A 12960-nucleotide genomic window follows, 5' to 3' on the forward strand; every position below is an offset into this window, starting at 1 on the left:
TATTCAAAAATCAGCATTCAAACTCGTCAACAACACAAAAAATATTGTTTCCAACAACCAAATCAGCATTCAAACTTGTTCAAAAAAGTTGTGAAACATACTAAGTTTATGAAACAACAACAAATTGTTTATCTAGCAACAACAACAAATTTTATCCAATAACAGCAACAAATTTTATGAAACAAAAATGAACAACAACTAATTACTTATCAACTTATCACATTCAAAAATATTGTTTCCAGCATTTATGCAACAGCAACAAAATATGAAACATACTAAGTTTATGAAACAATAGTAATAAATTATTTATCCTGCAACAACAACAAATTTAATCCAGCAACATACTAAGTTTATCCAGCAACAGCAACAAAGTTTATTAAACATACTAAGTTATTAAAGCAACAGCAACATACCACCTTCAAAAATATTGTTTCCAGCATTTATGCAACAGCAACAAATTGTGAAACATACTAAGTTTATGAAACAACAGCAACAAATTTAATCCAGCAACATACTAAGTTTATCCAGTAACATCAACAAAGTTTATTAAACATACTAAGTTATCAAAGCAACAGAAACATGTTTTATGAAACAAAATGAACAAATTGTGAATATACTTTGTTTTCAACAGATCAGCAACAACAACATCTAATAACTTGCAACAAATTGTGAATGTACCAAGTTACTAACCTCAGAAGAAGGCATTGTGAGTTGCAGGAGAAGGCTTGGACTAAGGCTGTTGCTCGACGACAAAGAGGAACTGGTCGGCGATGGAGACTGCTGCTCAGTGACAGAGAAGAACGACTCTTATTAGGGATTGTTGCGACGGTGCAAACTGGATGACCGCACGGGCTGGACAACGGCGTGAAGTGGACGACGATGCAAACTGTCCCCTACTACGGCTAGACAGCGGTGCTCTCTAGCTCTCTGCAATGCTTGCGATGGAGATGATCACTACAGTTGCGATGACGTCCTTGACAGCTACGATGGATGACTTGTGACTGAAGGACAATGGCAGCTCTCTGGCTCTCTAGCTCTCTCACGCTCTCATTCTCTCAGGCATGGAGGAGGAAGATGGAAGTGAGTTTACTTACTTGTGGCCTTGTGGGGTTGTGGCTGCTGAGTGCTGAGTTAGATTTAGGGATTTGGAGGTTTTGTTATTAGGTTAAAGGGTAAACTTGTAAAAACAAGCATTACTGAACCACTTCTTTGGTTCGATTTGGTTCGAATTCTGCCAAGCCAACTAAAAATCGAACCAAACTATCGGTTTAATTTAAAAAACCAAAAAAATTGGTTTTTTTTGTTTTTTATTCGGTTGTTGTAAATTTTGATTCGGTTTTGTGGTAAATTTTGGTCCGGTTTGGTAACTTACACCCCTACCTATCATCTCCACCCAACTCTCCTCACACACCACACTTCTGTTATCACCCTTTTTACTCACCGCCACCCCCTCCATGAAACTCTTTCCACTCTTACAACGCACCACCACCACCACTACCACCACCACCACCACCACCACCACCACCAACAACAACAACAACAACAACAACAACCACAACAACTACCACCACCACCATCACCACTCAACACAGATTTCAACAATAGATTTAACAATAGAAACAAAATCATAAGTGGATGGCGAGAAAGTCGATGATGACAAGCAAAATAGTGGAATACACAGAGGTTGTTACTACGAGTGATGGAGACAAAGGTGGTTGTAGCAACGACAAATGACGGAGGAGGGAAAATCGGGGATGGGGAATGGTGGATGAGGTCGAGTTGATACGAGCGTAGATAATGGTTGCGGTGAGAGAGGTGGAAAAGGCCGGGGTGGTTGTAGTGACAACAAATAGTGGAGGAGTTAGATGCAATGGCAGTGCATGGAGCATGAAAGAGGCAGAGTGGAGATGATGGTGGCAGTGGCTAAGAGTTTGGAAAGAAGGTTGGAAGAGAGAAAAGGAAGGGGTGTGAAAGTTTCGGATTTTGTGAAGAAGAAACGGCGATGGAGTTGAGATCAAAGATTGATAAACCACTATTTTATGGTTTATATTGTGTTTAATTGACTGGTTTTATCAAGCTTTTCACCCACTTATTCATAGGATCTGCATGATTTTACAATTCCTTCCTAGTTTAGTTCTATGATTGAAAACATGCTTCTTTGGTCTTAATTCAGCTAATCTTAATCTTCTCCTATTACCATTCGATGCCTTGATCTGTGTGTTAAGTGTTTCAGGCTTCATAGGGCAGGAATGGCTCAGAGAATAAAGAGGAAGCGTGCAAAAATGAAAGGAACACAAGGAATTGAGAAGATGACCAGCGAGACGTCACGTGGTCGCATGGCTCACGCGACTGCGCGAAATGGAAGAAATCAGAGTGACGCGGCCGCATGCTTGACGTGACCGCGCGAATTGGAAGTTGCACGAACGACGCGAATGTGTGGACGACGCGCACGCGTGATACGAAAAACGTTAAGTGACGCGATCGCGTGGATGAGGTGGACACATGACGTACGCGATCTGCATATTTACAAAAGTCGCTGGCAGAGATTCTGGGCCGCATTTCAACCCAATTTTCGGCCCAGAAACACAGATTAAAGTCAGGGAATATGCAGAGACTCAACAGGCTTTTCATAATTCATAATTTTTAGTTTAGATGTAGTTTTTAGAGAGAGAGGTTCTCTCCTCTCTCTTAGGATTTAGGATTAGGATTCCTCTTAAAGGATTTAGGATTTCAACTCTTCATCAGGTTTAATATTCCTTTTACTTTATATTTCTCTTTTATTTTTAGATATTTGAATGCTTGTATTACATATGTTGCCTATTTGGCTTATGAGCCATTCATGTTAGGATTTTCTTTATTTAATATAAATTGAGGTATTTCAGACTTATATGTTATGGATGCTTTAGCTTTATCCAATTTATTTTTATTCGAGTAGATTTTCTTCCCTTTTGGCTTTGGTTGATTAATTGGTAACTCTTGAGTTATCAAACTCATTGTTGACTGAAAATTGGAATTCTTCAAGAATTAATTCGAGTTTCAATAACTCTAGCCTTTCCCAAGGAAAGACTAGGACCTGAGGAATCAAAATTAATTCATCCACTAGACTTACCTTCATAATTAGAAGTTGACTTAGTGAGAGAAAAATCAAATTCTCATCACAATTGATAAGGATAACCGGGATAGGACCTTCAGTTCTCATACCTTACCAAAAGCTTTATTAGTTATTATTTTAACGACTTGTTATTTTACATTACTTGTTCAACCCTTTTCAAAACCCTAAAATATACCTTTGCATAACCAATAATAAGAACATACCTCCCTGCAATTCCTTGAGAAGACGACCCGAGGTTTAAATACTTCGGTTATCAATTTATTTAGGGGTTTGTTACCTGTGCCAACCAAAACGTTTGTACGAAGGGATTTTCTGTTGGTTTAGAATCTATACTCACAACGCGACTATATTTTTATAAAATTCTTTACTAGCAAAAATCCCGACGTCAAAGATAAAGGGCGAGAAAGTAATTTGAAAATTTTATTAAAAAATTAACAAAAATTAAGGTTCTAGTATTTTTGTCACACAGAACTCATCTTTCATAGGTATAACGATAGTTTCTTTGTTTAATGGGTATTTTTGTCTGCTTTGCAAATTTTATGGGTACAAATGGATGTTTTTTAATATAATAATTAAATAAAAAATATTTCTATATTATTGTAATCAAATATAATTGCTAAATAAAAAGATATTTTTTCTAAGATATTCAAACACAAAATTATTTTACTTTTCTAAATAAGATCACTTGAAAAGATATTTTTAGAAATTCACCCAAACAAATCTTTGGTATATTACAGATTATACTTTTTACCATTTGAAAGGACAGAAGGCACAGGTTAATCTTACTCTTTCCCTTAAAATGAAGTTAATTCTCCCCCCCCCCCCCCCCCCAATTAGTCTTTTGGAAATCTCTGGATAGTAACTAGATGGATAAACTAGTAAGACTCCTGTATCTTAGTAAATATTGTTCTAGCAATTAACAATTGGTGTCTGCAAGTTTTCTTGATTTCTTCTCAAATTAAATATTTTGTTCCTTGAATCATGTAGACCCTTGAACTGCTAGAAAAAAAGGAGAAAGTGCTCGTTAAAAAGGCAGTGGCAGAAGTCGAAAAAGTCAAAGAATTCACCAAGGCAAAGAATAAGAGGGGTATGTAGCAAAACACATTGATGCTTGTTCTATAGAATATCATTGGGAAATACAATGTCTTCTTGCTCTGTATCACTTATATATTGTGTTGCTGATGCCATTGAGCTTATAAATGCATATTTTGGCCAAATTTTCTTGTTCAGTTTGTCAATGATAGTATCATCAAGAAAAATGTATCAAGCCTGTCAATAAGACTCAGGTCCCAATCCATCTACCTTCTTGTTTGGCGTACTTTCTTATCTTAAGATGACAAACTTACTCTCTACTAGTGCTGCAGCCAACCACCACCTGATGACATTGAACTATTTATAGTTTATCTTATTTTTGAATGTACAAACATGATGTTAATAATTATTCCATTCCTAGTTGATGGTAATAATGTTTCCATTCCTACTACTGTAATCCATGTGAACCAAATAGGATTGTGGTACCACATTGATCTTATCTATATGAATTCTTTCACCATATCCTCTTTTTTTTCTTTCTTTTATCCGTGATTAGCTATGTGAAATGTGGAGAATAATGAATCTTATCTTATCCACTTGACCTAGTTTTATAAAAATGATATAGACCTTGCCTAATTTAAGTGCTTGTGTTCTTTCTGTGGAATAAGTTTTTTGGAGCTTATTCACGAGTTGATGTTACATTGATCTACTGTGAAATTGTTTCTGAATTTCTTCTTCATGCAGCGGCAATACAATGTTTGAAGAGGAAGAGGCTGTATGAGCAGCAAATAGAGCAGCTTGCAAATTTCCAGTTGCGTCCGAATGAAACTGGTTAAGTCAATGATTAAACATTTTAGGTTCACTCACTCATGCTGCCAATTTTCTTGCAGATGATAATGTTAGAAGGTGCCAAGGCAACCACAGAAACAGTTGATGCATTGAGAGTTGGAGCAGCTACTATGAAGGCTATGCAAAAAGTAACGTACGCATTACTATTTATGTTATTAAGTGTTTATTGATTTCACGCTTGATATGTTTTTGTGCTCTACTTCCCGGAATATATATGATTTGAAAAAATGAGAAGTTTAGTATAAAGTCGTGATAATGTGAACATGGAGAATTATGAGCAGGATGCTCATTGTCAAATTATTGAATTGCAATATTATTCTGCAGCAACATTCATGATGTTGACAAGACCATGGATGAGATCAATGAGCAGACTGAGAACATGAAACAAATTCAGGAAACATTGGAAGCAGAACTTGAAGAGCTAGAAGGTGCTCAGTTGGAAGAACAACTTCTTCAGCCTGCAACTACAGCTCCCGTAGCTCCTGTGCATGTGCCAGCTGTGCGGCAACCTAATCGCCCTGTTCCTGCAAAGCCTACTGCTGAATTGGCAGCTTTGCAGGCAGAGATGGCTCTTTGAGAAGGTCCCTTTTCTCGTCTGCAACTCTGTTCAAGCATGCTATCTGTGCATTAATCTGATTTAAGTTTAATTAGTATTGCAATTAATAACTAAATTGAATGCTTTGTGTTTGATATCAACCTTTACTCTTATGCAATACTTTTGCTTTTGCTGCTGGGTTTAATTAGCCCAACATTTTGCAGGCACTGATATGCATGATAAGTGACCCCTAAAGAATTTCAACCAGTGACACGGAATATTCTGCCTCTTTCAGTGATCCGTATCTGTGTAAAAATCATTGAACAGAGAATGTATATAAAGGTGACAAATATTGAAATGCCATAAAGAACTTATAGTTTGAGTTTGTCACCCATTTCGATGTGTCTTATTTTAAAAGAAGTTGAAAACCCCCACTCTTACTTGTGTAGTTTTTGTCATCCATTGATGTAACTCCCTTAACTATTTCTTTTGGAAACCAGTCCAATTGACATTGCTATTCATATTGATGAATGGTGCATGCTATGGTGCCTATATATATTTGCCTAACTTACTAAAATGAGATAAATTTAATATTTAAATTAAAAAATATAAAAGTAAACAATTTTTTAATATTTAAAACTTACCATAAAAGGTAACTTCGACAATTTCGACATCAAAGTTACAGGCACCATAGAATTGGCCTTGATGAATATATCACAAACTTTCGAAGGAGGTTGGGGAATTGAACACTAGTCTTTTCAGGGGAAAAAGTAGCCATATTCTTCCCCCGGAAAGTACGGACTGTGTGGTCATATATTATCATATGAGTAAATAAATATTATCGTTCGCAGACAATCGATTTGCGTGCTTAGTCTTACTCGTCCAAACATTTATCCTTATTACCGGGATTGTCTCTATTAAGGAAACAAAACTCTTTTTGTCCAAATGAACTCCAATAAGGAATCTAAGATATGAAGAGAGAACTATTGTGTGGGAGGACGAAGACAATGAAATGCAACTTGGTAAAGATTAATATCCAGAGTGGCACGGAAATAGTAAGAGTTTGACTCTACATCACAAGGGCAATAAAAGAAGGAGTTTGCTACGATACGATGAGAAATTTATACGTTCCGATATAATAAAAATGTGGACAAATAACAAAACGCCATGTAGATTGTATTATCTCCGTCAGCATTTAATTTTTATTTTTTTAAAATATATATCTTAACATTATTTTTACTAAAATACCTTATAATTTAATAAAAATAAAAAATATTTTTTATATAAATATACAAAAAAAAGACTTAAATGTCCTTTTTTATGTTAAATAAAAATGATTATTTTAAATTAATTAAATTTTAACATTCAACTAACTTTAATCTTATATTTTAAAATCTTAAATAATTTAAAAAAACAAAACAAAAACACATGAAAAGAAAACAAAAAAATAAAAAAAGTTATTCATCTAGCTTCGTGTTCTTCGTCTCCTCCCTCCTCTTCCTTCTCTCTGCTAAAAGAGAAGAAGAAGAAGCCTTCTAACCCTAAACCTTTTTTCTCGAATTCCAATCAGTACTGTTTCTGTTGGATCCACAGAGATGGCGGCGCCGGAGTCTTCTGCTTCCTCTCTTTTGTCAGAGCTGCTCACCATCTCCTCTAGTTGTGCGTGGTTCGACTCTGTTGCAGCTGCGAGAGATGAAGCCCGTCATGTACCACTGCTTACTGCTTGCCTGAAACTTTCCTCTGCTCTGCTCCGCTGCACTGAAGCGCAGCAAGTCCATCGCCGTACCAAGAAGATCCCGCTCTCTCCTCGACCCCGCTATCTCTTCTGACTCCGTGATTGCAAATTGGTGGCAGGGAAGCAAATTGGGGCTGGGATTTTGTTAAATATTAGCATGCTTTAGACTTGCTCATGCCATTATTAATTGGAATTTCTTCGAATGGATTTTAATCACATGATTGTCTGAATTTTAATCACTTTTTTTTCTATTTGATTCAATCTCTTTATTTTGTTTCTTTGTTCTTGTCAATATAATGTATCAATGCCTCTGTTATTGGGATTTCTCTGTTTTGCCAAAAATCTGTAGTATGGTGAACTTTTTGGTTTCATGGATGCTTACCCTTTTTCATATTTTAATAAGTATTTATGTGCTTAGAAGAGCAATTGACTCTGGTTGCAAGTTCGGATTGTTGGTGGAAGAAATGCAAATTGGGACTGGTTTTCTAGTTGTTGGTGGACTAGCCTAGCTTGCTGAATTGATTAATTCATTAATAGAAGGGAGTGGTGTCATAATCTGCATTGACTCTGAAACAAGAAATGATGTCTCGGTTCCTTCAGTTTCTTGTATGGTTGGCGAACTAAGATGAAAATGACTCTTTAGAAGGCCATTTTATTGTTCCGTACTAGAGATTTCTGTGACTTATTTTGGGTTCATGGCTTGATGTTTTGAACTCATGAGAAAAAAAAATTATAGGAGGTTTGCTTCTAAATATCCTTCTTTTGTTCCATGATTTTAAAATGTTATGATAAATTTTTCAAGTGGTACAATGCTTTTAAAATGTTATGATAAATGTTATGATAAACTCCCATCCTTTTTTTATTATTGTTATTGTTAGTCCTACAATACAAAATTTCAATGCTGCAGTTATCATGAAAGGCTTTTTCTGTTTTGAATAAATGATTGGAAAAGTAGAGCTTTTATGTAAGCACTAATTTTTTATTAGGCATAATCTATCATAGTGCATATAAATGTTTGCTTGACATGTCTTAGTTTGTGAAGTTTTCATTAGAAGTGTGAATATCTCTTATACAAATCTTTTTTTCCCACTAAAATGCTTCCTAACTTATGTTTCTCTATTAAAAGTTTTATGCCTGTTAATGAAGAGTAATTTCTCTGATATATTTGTCATCTATTTCTTTACAGATTTTGCAATAGACACAGATGATATGTACAGAACTGCAGAAGCAATTAAACTTGCTGGAGCAAAGATAAAGAATGCAAATTCCTTTGATAGTTCACATTCATATAAAATTTTATCAGCCTTTGAAGTTTTAATATAATGATATCTTCTACTGTTGGATAGTACAGTGACATTGTGCAAGCTCTCAGAAGGGGGGATCTTCGACATGCACTCCAAGATCATGGCTCTTGGAGGCTACTCCACACTTTTACTAGCTACAACAATCTAATCCTCTCCACTAAATTTCCTTGACCTTAATTATTGGAGATATCTGAGACAAAAAAATGTTTTGCTAAGATATCAAGTCTCTGGTTCAAGTAGGACAGGATAACTAGTGAGTAAAGGTAGAAATCCCTTTGAATGTCATTTTAAGATTTATTGTTAATCCTTCAAGCTCCCCAGTCCTAATTAGCCAGGTTGCGATTTTAACCATTAACGCTCTATAGATTTTGTAAAACGCTCTATAGATTTTGTAAATTGTATTCAAGAATAACAAAAGGGAAGATTGGTTCCTGCTCATTTTTGAGAAAGTGCCATTTAAAGTGACATATAAAGATAATTAGATGAAGTTTTACTCTTCACCATACATTATTTTATAATTTTTCAATATTACAGTCTGATTGTATTTCGATCATTTTGCACATATACATTATGCGTATATTCAAAAGAAAACACTGTCAAATCAAATTTTATAAACCGCACTAGTAGTTAAATTTGATTTATATTACGAAAAGAAAGTTAAATTTGAATACGTTTAGTTTCATTTCATATTGGAATTATATATTTTGAGAACATTATACTAAATACGAGGCATATTTAATTTCATTTTAAGTAACTTTAATTATTCTCTATGAAATGTGAAGAAGGGCAAAAGAAAGAAGATGATAAAGGAGTACTTACCCCCCCTATTTTGAGGAAATAACAAATTTAGTGAAAATTTTGAAGAGAACAAAATTTTTAAAATGATTTCGTCCCAAATAAGATTCCTCTTAATTCTTAAATAAAAGTCGTGCATTTTCACGCTACAAAACCCCTTGTAGGAACTAAGACTTGTGGAGTGTCATCCAATTTAAAATTTCATTACTAAGATTATAGAGCAACTATAGAATTACATGTAATGTAACCAAATTAAAAGTCTCAAATAAAATAAAACCATAACTATCGAAATTAAGATAGGTCAAATGAAATCTCCATGCAAGATTTCTTCTTATCTTTGATTTCCAGTTTCCTTGAATCCAAAGGCATGGTCTCCAATGTAACAAGTCTCTTCTATCTTTAATTCTGAGTTACCTTGGCCTCAACCAAGACTAGGAAACTATTCACTTTTTCTTAGCTTGTTAACATTGTTGGATTTCAAGCAGAAAACCATTATAAATGCATACTCATCATAGCCATTGTTACTGCTTCACAGTTTCCTGCTAGAATCAAAGCTTCAAGCTAAGATCAGGGCCGTAGCGTCCTGCTTCGTGCCACCCGTGATGTGATCCAGGTGCATCCTTCCCCCACTCTGGATCTTTAACTTCTAAGAAGTTATAGAAAGGCTTATTGTCTGATGCATTTGATCCTGAATGATGGTTTGAGTAATCAGTACTATCCTATAAAGTTTCAAAACCAAATGTATAGTTAGACACACAAACTATAATTAAGAAAAATTGTCCTTCATTGTTCTAAACCTTTGGATAGATAGAAAATGTACAAATTTTATCTTATGAGAGGAGCATTTGTTTAACTATTTGCTTCATTCCTCAAAAATATTGATACAATTACTAAACGGAACCAAAGTTAAGAATATTGACCTTCTGAAATTTCTTGCAACTTACTTCCATGACTTGGTTGTAAGTTAGCATAGAAAGAACACCTTGAAACAAATGCATAGGTAGTGGTGATGGATGAACATCATGATGAATAGCAAATGATGGAAAATTTGCTTGGCCATGTATGCCAAGTCAGAATTGAATCTTTTGTTGTTGAGATCCAACAACAAAAACCAATAGCCAAGAACTGAATCAATAGCTCGGCAAAGAAATTTTCCCGGTAATTTCTTTTTGAAAAATCAATAGCTAAGAACTGAATCAATCATTGACCTTAATAGCATCAAGGCATCAATTATAACAAATCAAATGCCTATATGGAATTAAAGTAAAATATGCCTTACAAAACCTACTCAATTAAAAGAAAAGATACCTGTTCTGAAAGAAAAGTGATTCAACCAAGGTTAACCATTTCATAGGTCTCTCCAAGGATTGGATTAAAAGGCTTCCATGTTCTTTGGTATGCATAGTGAACAGATACAGCCCATGATGCTGTGATGTTTAATGAATTACAAAAGGTAAAAAAAAAAAAACAGTCGTAAAACACATGCATAAGTCATATCAATAAAATGTTTAAGCTCAAATGATTTACATTGTTGATTGATCACATGTCAACACTAGTTAAAATGCTACATAGAGGTTCTTAATTTCATTCGCCTAAATCTTTAACTATTCCTCCACTATCTCCAAATAAAATAAAATTATTGTATAGAAGGATTAAAAGGAGAGAAAACACTCACATGCATACACAAGCCGCATGTATAGATCCTCACACTCATCTGCTTTATCAAGCAAGTGGGAGTACTCCATCAACTAGTCCAAACACTTTGAAGTTCAATGAAGCAGCAAAAAAGAAAAGAAAAAGAAGCAATTGAATGATGGTAAAAATTGAAGCTTTCACAAACCTCGGCCATTTTCTGAAGCATAGTCATATGTTCGAATTAACTATGATAGCATCTAATTAACTCTTTTTTCTGTCCATACATGAAGATTGGGTGTTGTGTAGGATGTTCTACAAGAACAGAGAAGTTGGTGGCAAACCTAATAGCATGCGAAGCTGCTATGATGACACAGAGAAACTGAAGGAACCGAGACATCACTTCTTGTTTCAGAGTCCCACATAGAGGCTCTACTTTTCCAATCATTTATTCAAAACAGAAAAAGCCTTTCATGATAACTACAGCATTGAAATTTTGTATTGTAGGACTAACAATAACAATAATCGAAAAGGATGGGAGTTTATCATAACATTTATCATAACATTTCAAAAGCCTTGTACCACTTGAAAAATTTATCATAACATTTTAAAATCATGGAACAAAAGAATGATATTTAGAAGCAAACCTCCTATAATTTTTTTTCTCATGAGTTCAAAACATCAAGCCATGAACCCAAAATAAGTCACAGAAATCTCTAGTACGGAACAATAAAATGGCCTTCTAAAGAGAGTCATTTTCATCTTAGTTCGCCAACCATACAAGAAACTGAAGGAACCGAGACATCATTTCTTGTTTCAGAGTCAATGCAGATTATGACACCACTCCCTTCTATTAATGAATTAATCAATTCAGCAAACTAGGCTAGTCCACCAACAACTAGAAAACCAGTTCCAATTTGCATTGCTTCCACCAACAATCCAAATTTGCAACCAGAGTCAATTGCTCTTCTAAGCACATAAATACTTATTAAAATATGAAAAAGGGTAAGCATCTATGAAACCAAAAAGTTCACCATACTACAGATTTTTGGCAAAACAGAGAAATCCCAATAACAGAGGCATTGATACATTATATTGACAAGAACAAAGAAACAAAATAAAGAGATTGAATCAAATAGAAAAAAAAGTGATTAAAATTTAGACAATCATGTGATTAAAATCCGTTCGAAGAAATTCCAATTAATAATGGCATGAGCAAGTCTAAAGCATGCTAATATTTAACAAAATCCCAGCCCCAATTTGCTTCCCTGCCACCAATTTGCAATCACAGAGTCAGAAGAGATAGCGGGGTCGAGGAGAGAGCGGGATCTTCTTGGTACGGCGATGGACTTGCTGCGCTTCAGTGCAGCGGAGCAGAGCAGAGCAGAGGAAAGCTTCAGGCAAGCAGTAAGCAGTGGTACATGACGAGCTTCGTCTCTTGCAGCTGTAACAGATTCGAACCACGCACAACTGGTGAGCAGCTCTAACAAAAGAGAGGAAGCAGAAGACCCCGGCGCCGCCGTCTCTGTGGATCCAACAGAAACAGTACTGATTGGAGCTCAAAAAAAATGTTTAGGGTTAGAGGGCTTCTTCTTCTTCTCCTTTAGCAGAGAGAAGGAAGAGGAGGGAGGAGACAAAGAACACGAAGCTAGATGAACAACTTTTTTTATTTTTTTGTTTTCTTTTCGTGTGTTTTTGTTTTGTTTTTTTAAATTATTTAAGATTTTAAAATATAAGATTAAAGTTAGTTGAATGTTAAAATTTAATTAATTTAAAATGATCATTTTTATTTAACATAAAAAAGGACATTTAAGTCTTTTTTTTGTATATTTATATAAAAAATATTTTTTATTTTTATTAAATTATAAGGGTATTTTAGTAAAAATAATGTTAAGATATATATTTTAAAAAAATAAAAATTAAATGCTGACAGAGATAATATAATCTATATGGCGTTTTGTTATTC

General features: G+C 34.7%; 1 protein-coding gene and 1 long non-coding RNA gene across 2 annotated transcripts; one reads left to right on the plus strand and one right to left on the minus strand.

The window, feature by feature from the left end:
* Positions 1–4075: 4075 nt before the first annotated feature.
* LOC112770834 (vacuolar protein sorting-associated protein 32 homolog 1-like) lies at positions 4076–5976 on the plus strand. The gene is made up of 5 exons (XM_025815250.2): positions 4076–4199; positions 4889–4955; positions 5035–5126; positions 5318–5574; positions 5753–5976. The coding sequence occupies exons 3-4, from the start codon at positions 5035–5037 to the stop codon at positions 5568–5570; spliced, it is 345 nt and encodes a 114-aa protein (XP_025671035.1). The 5' UTR covers positions 4076–4199; positions 4889–4955; the 3' UTR covers positions 5571–5574; positions 5753–5976.
* Positions 5977–10437: 4461 nt separating this feature from the next.
* Positions 10438–11411, minus strand: LOC140182689 (uncharacterized). Its single transcript, XR_011878724.1, has 3 exons — positions 11339–11411; positions 11038–11110; positions 10438–10789 (listed from the first exon to the last, which is right to left on the minus strand). It is a non-coding gene; the product is annotated as an uncharacterized lncRNA (long non-coding RNA).
* Between the last annotated feature and the right edge of the window lie 1549 nt (positions 11412–12960).

This window comes from Arachis hypogaea, chromosome 3 (assembly GCF_003086295.3).
Source record: "Arachis hypogaea cultivar Tifrunner chromosome 3, arahy.Tifrunner.gnm2.J5K5, whole genome shotgun sequence".
NCBI classification, from domain to species: Eukaryota; Viridiplantae; Streptophyta; class Magnoliopsida; order Fabales; family Fabaceae; genus Arachis; species Arachis hypogaea.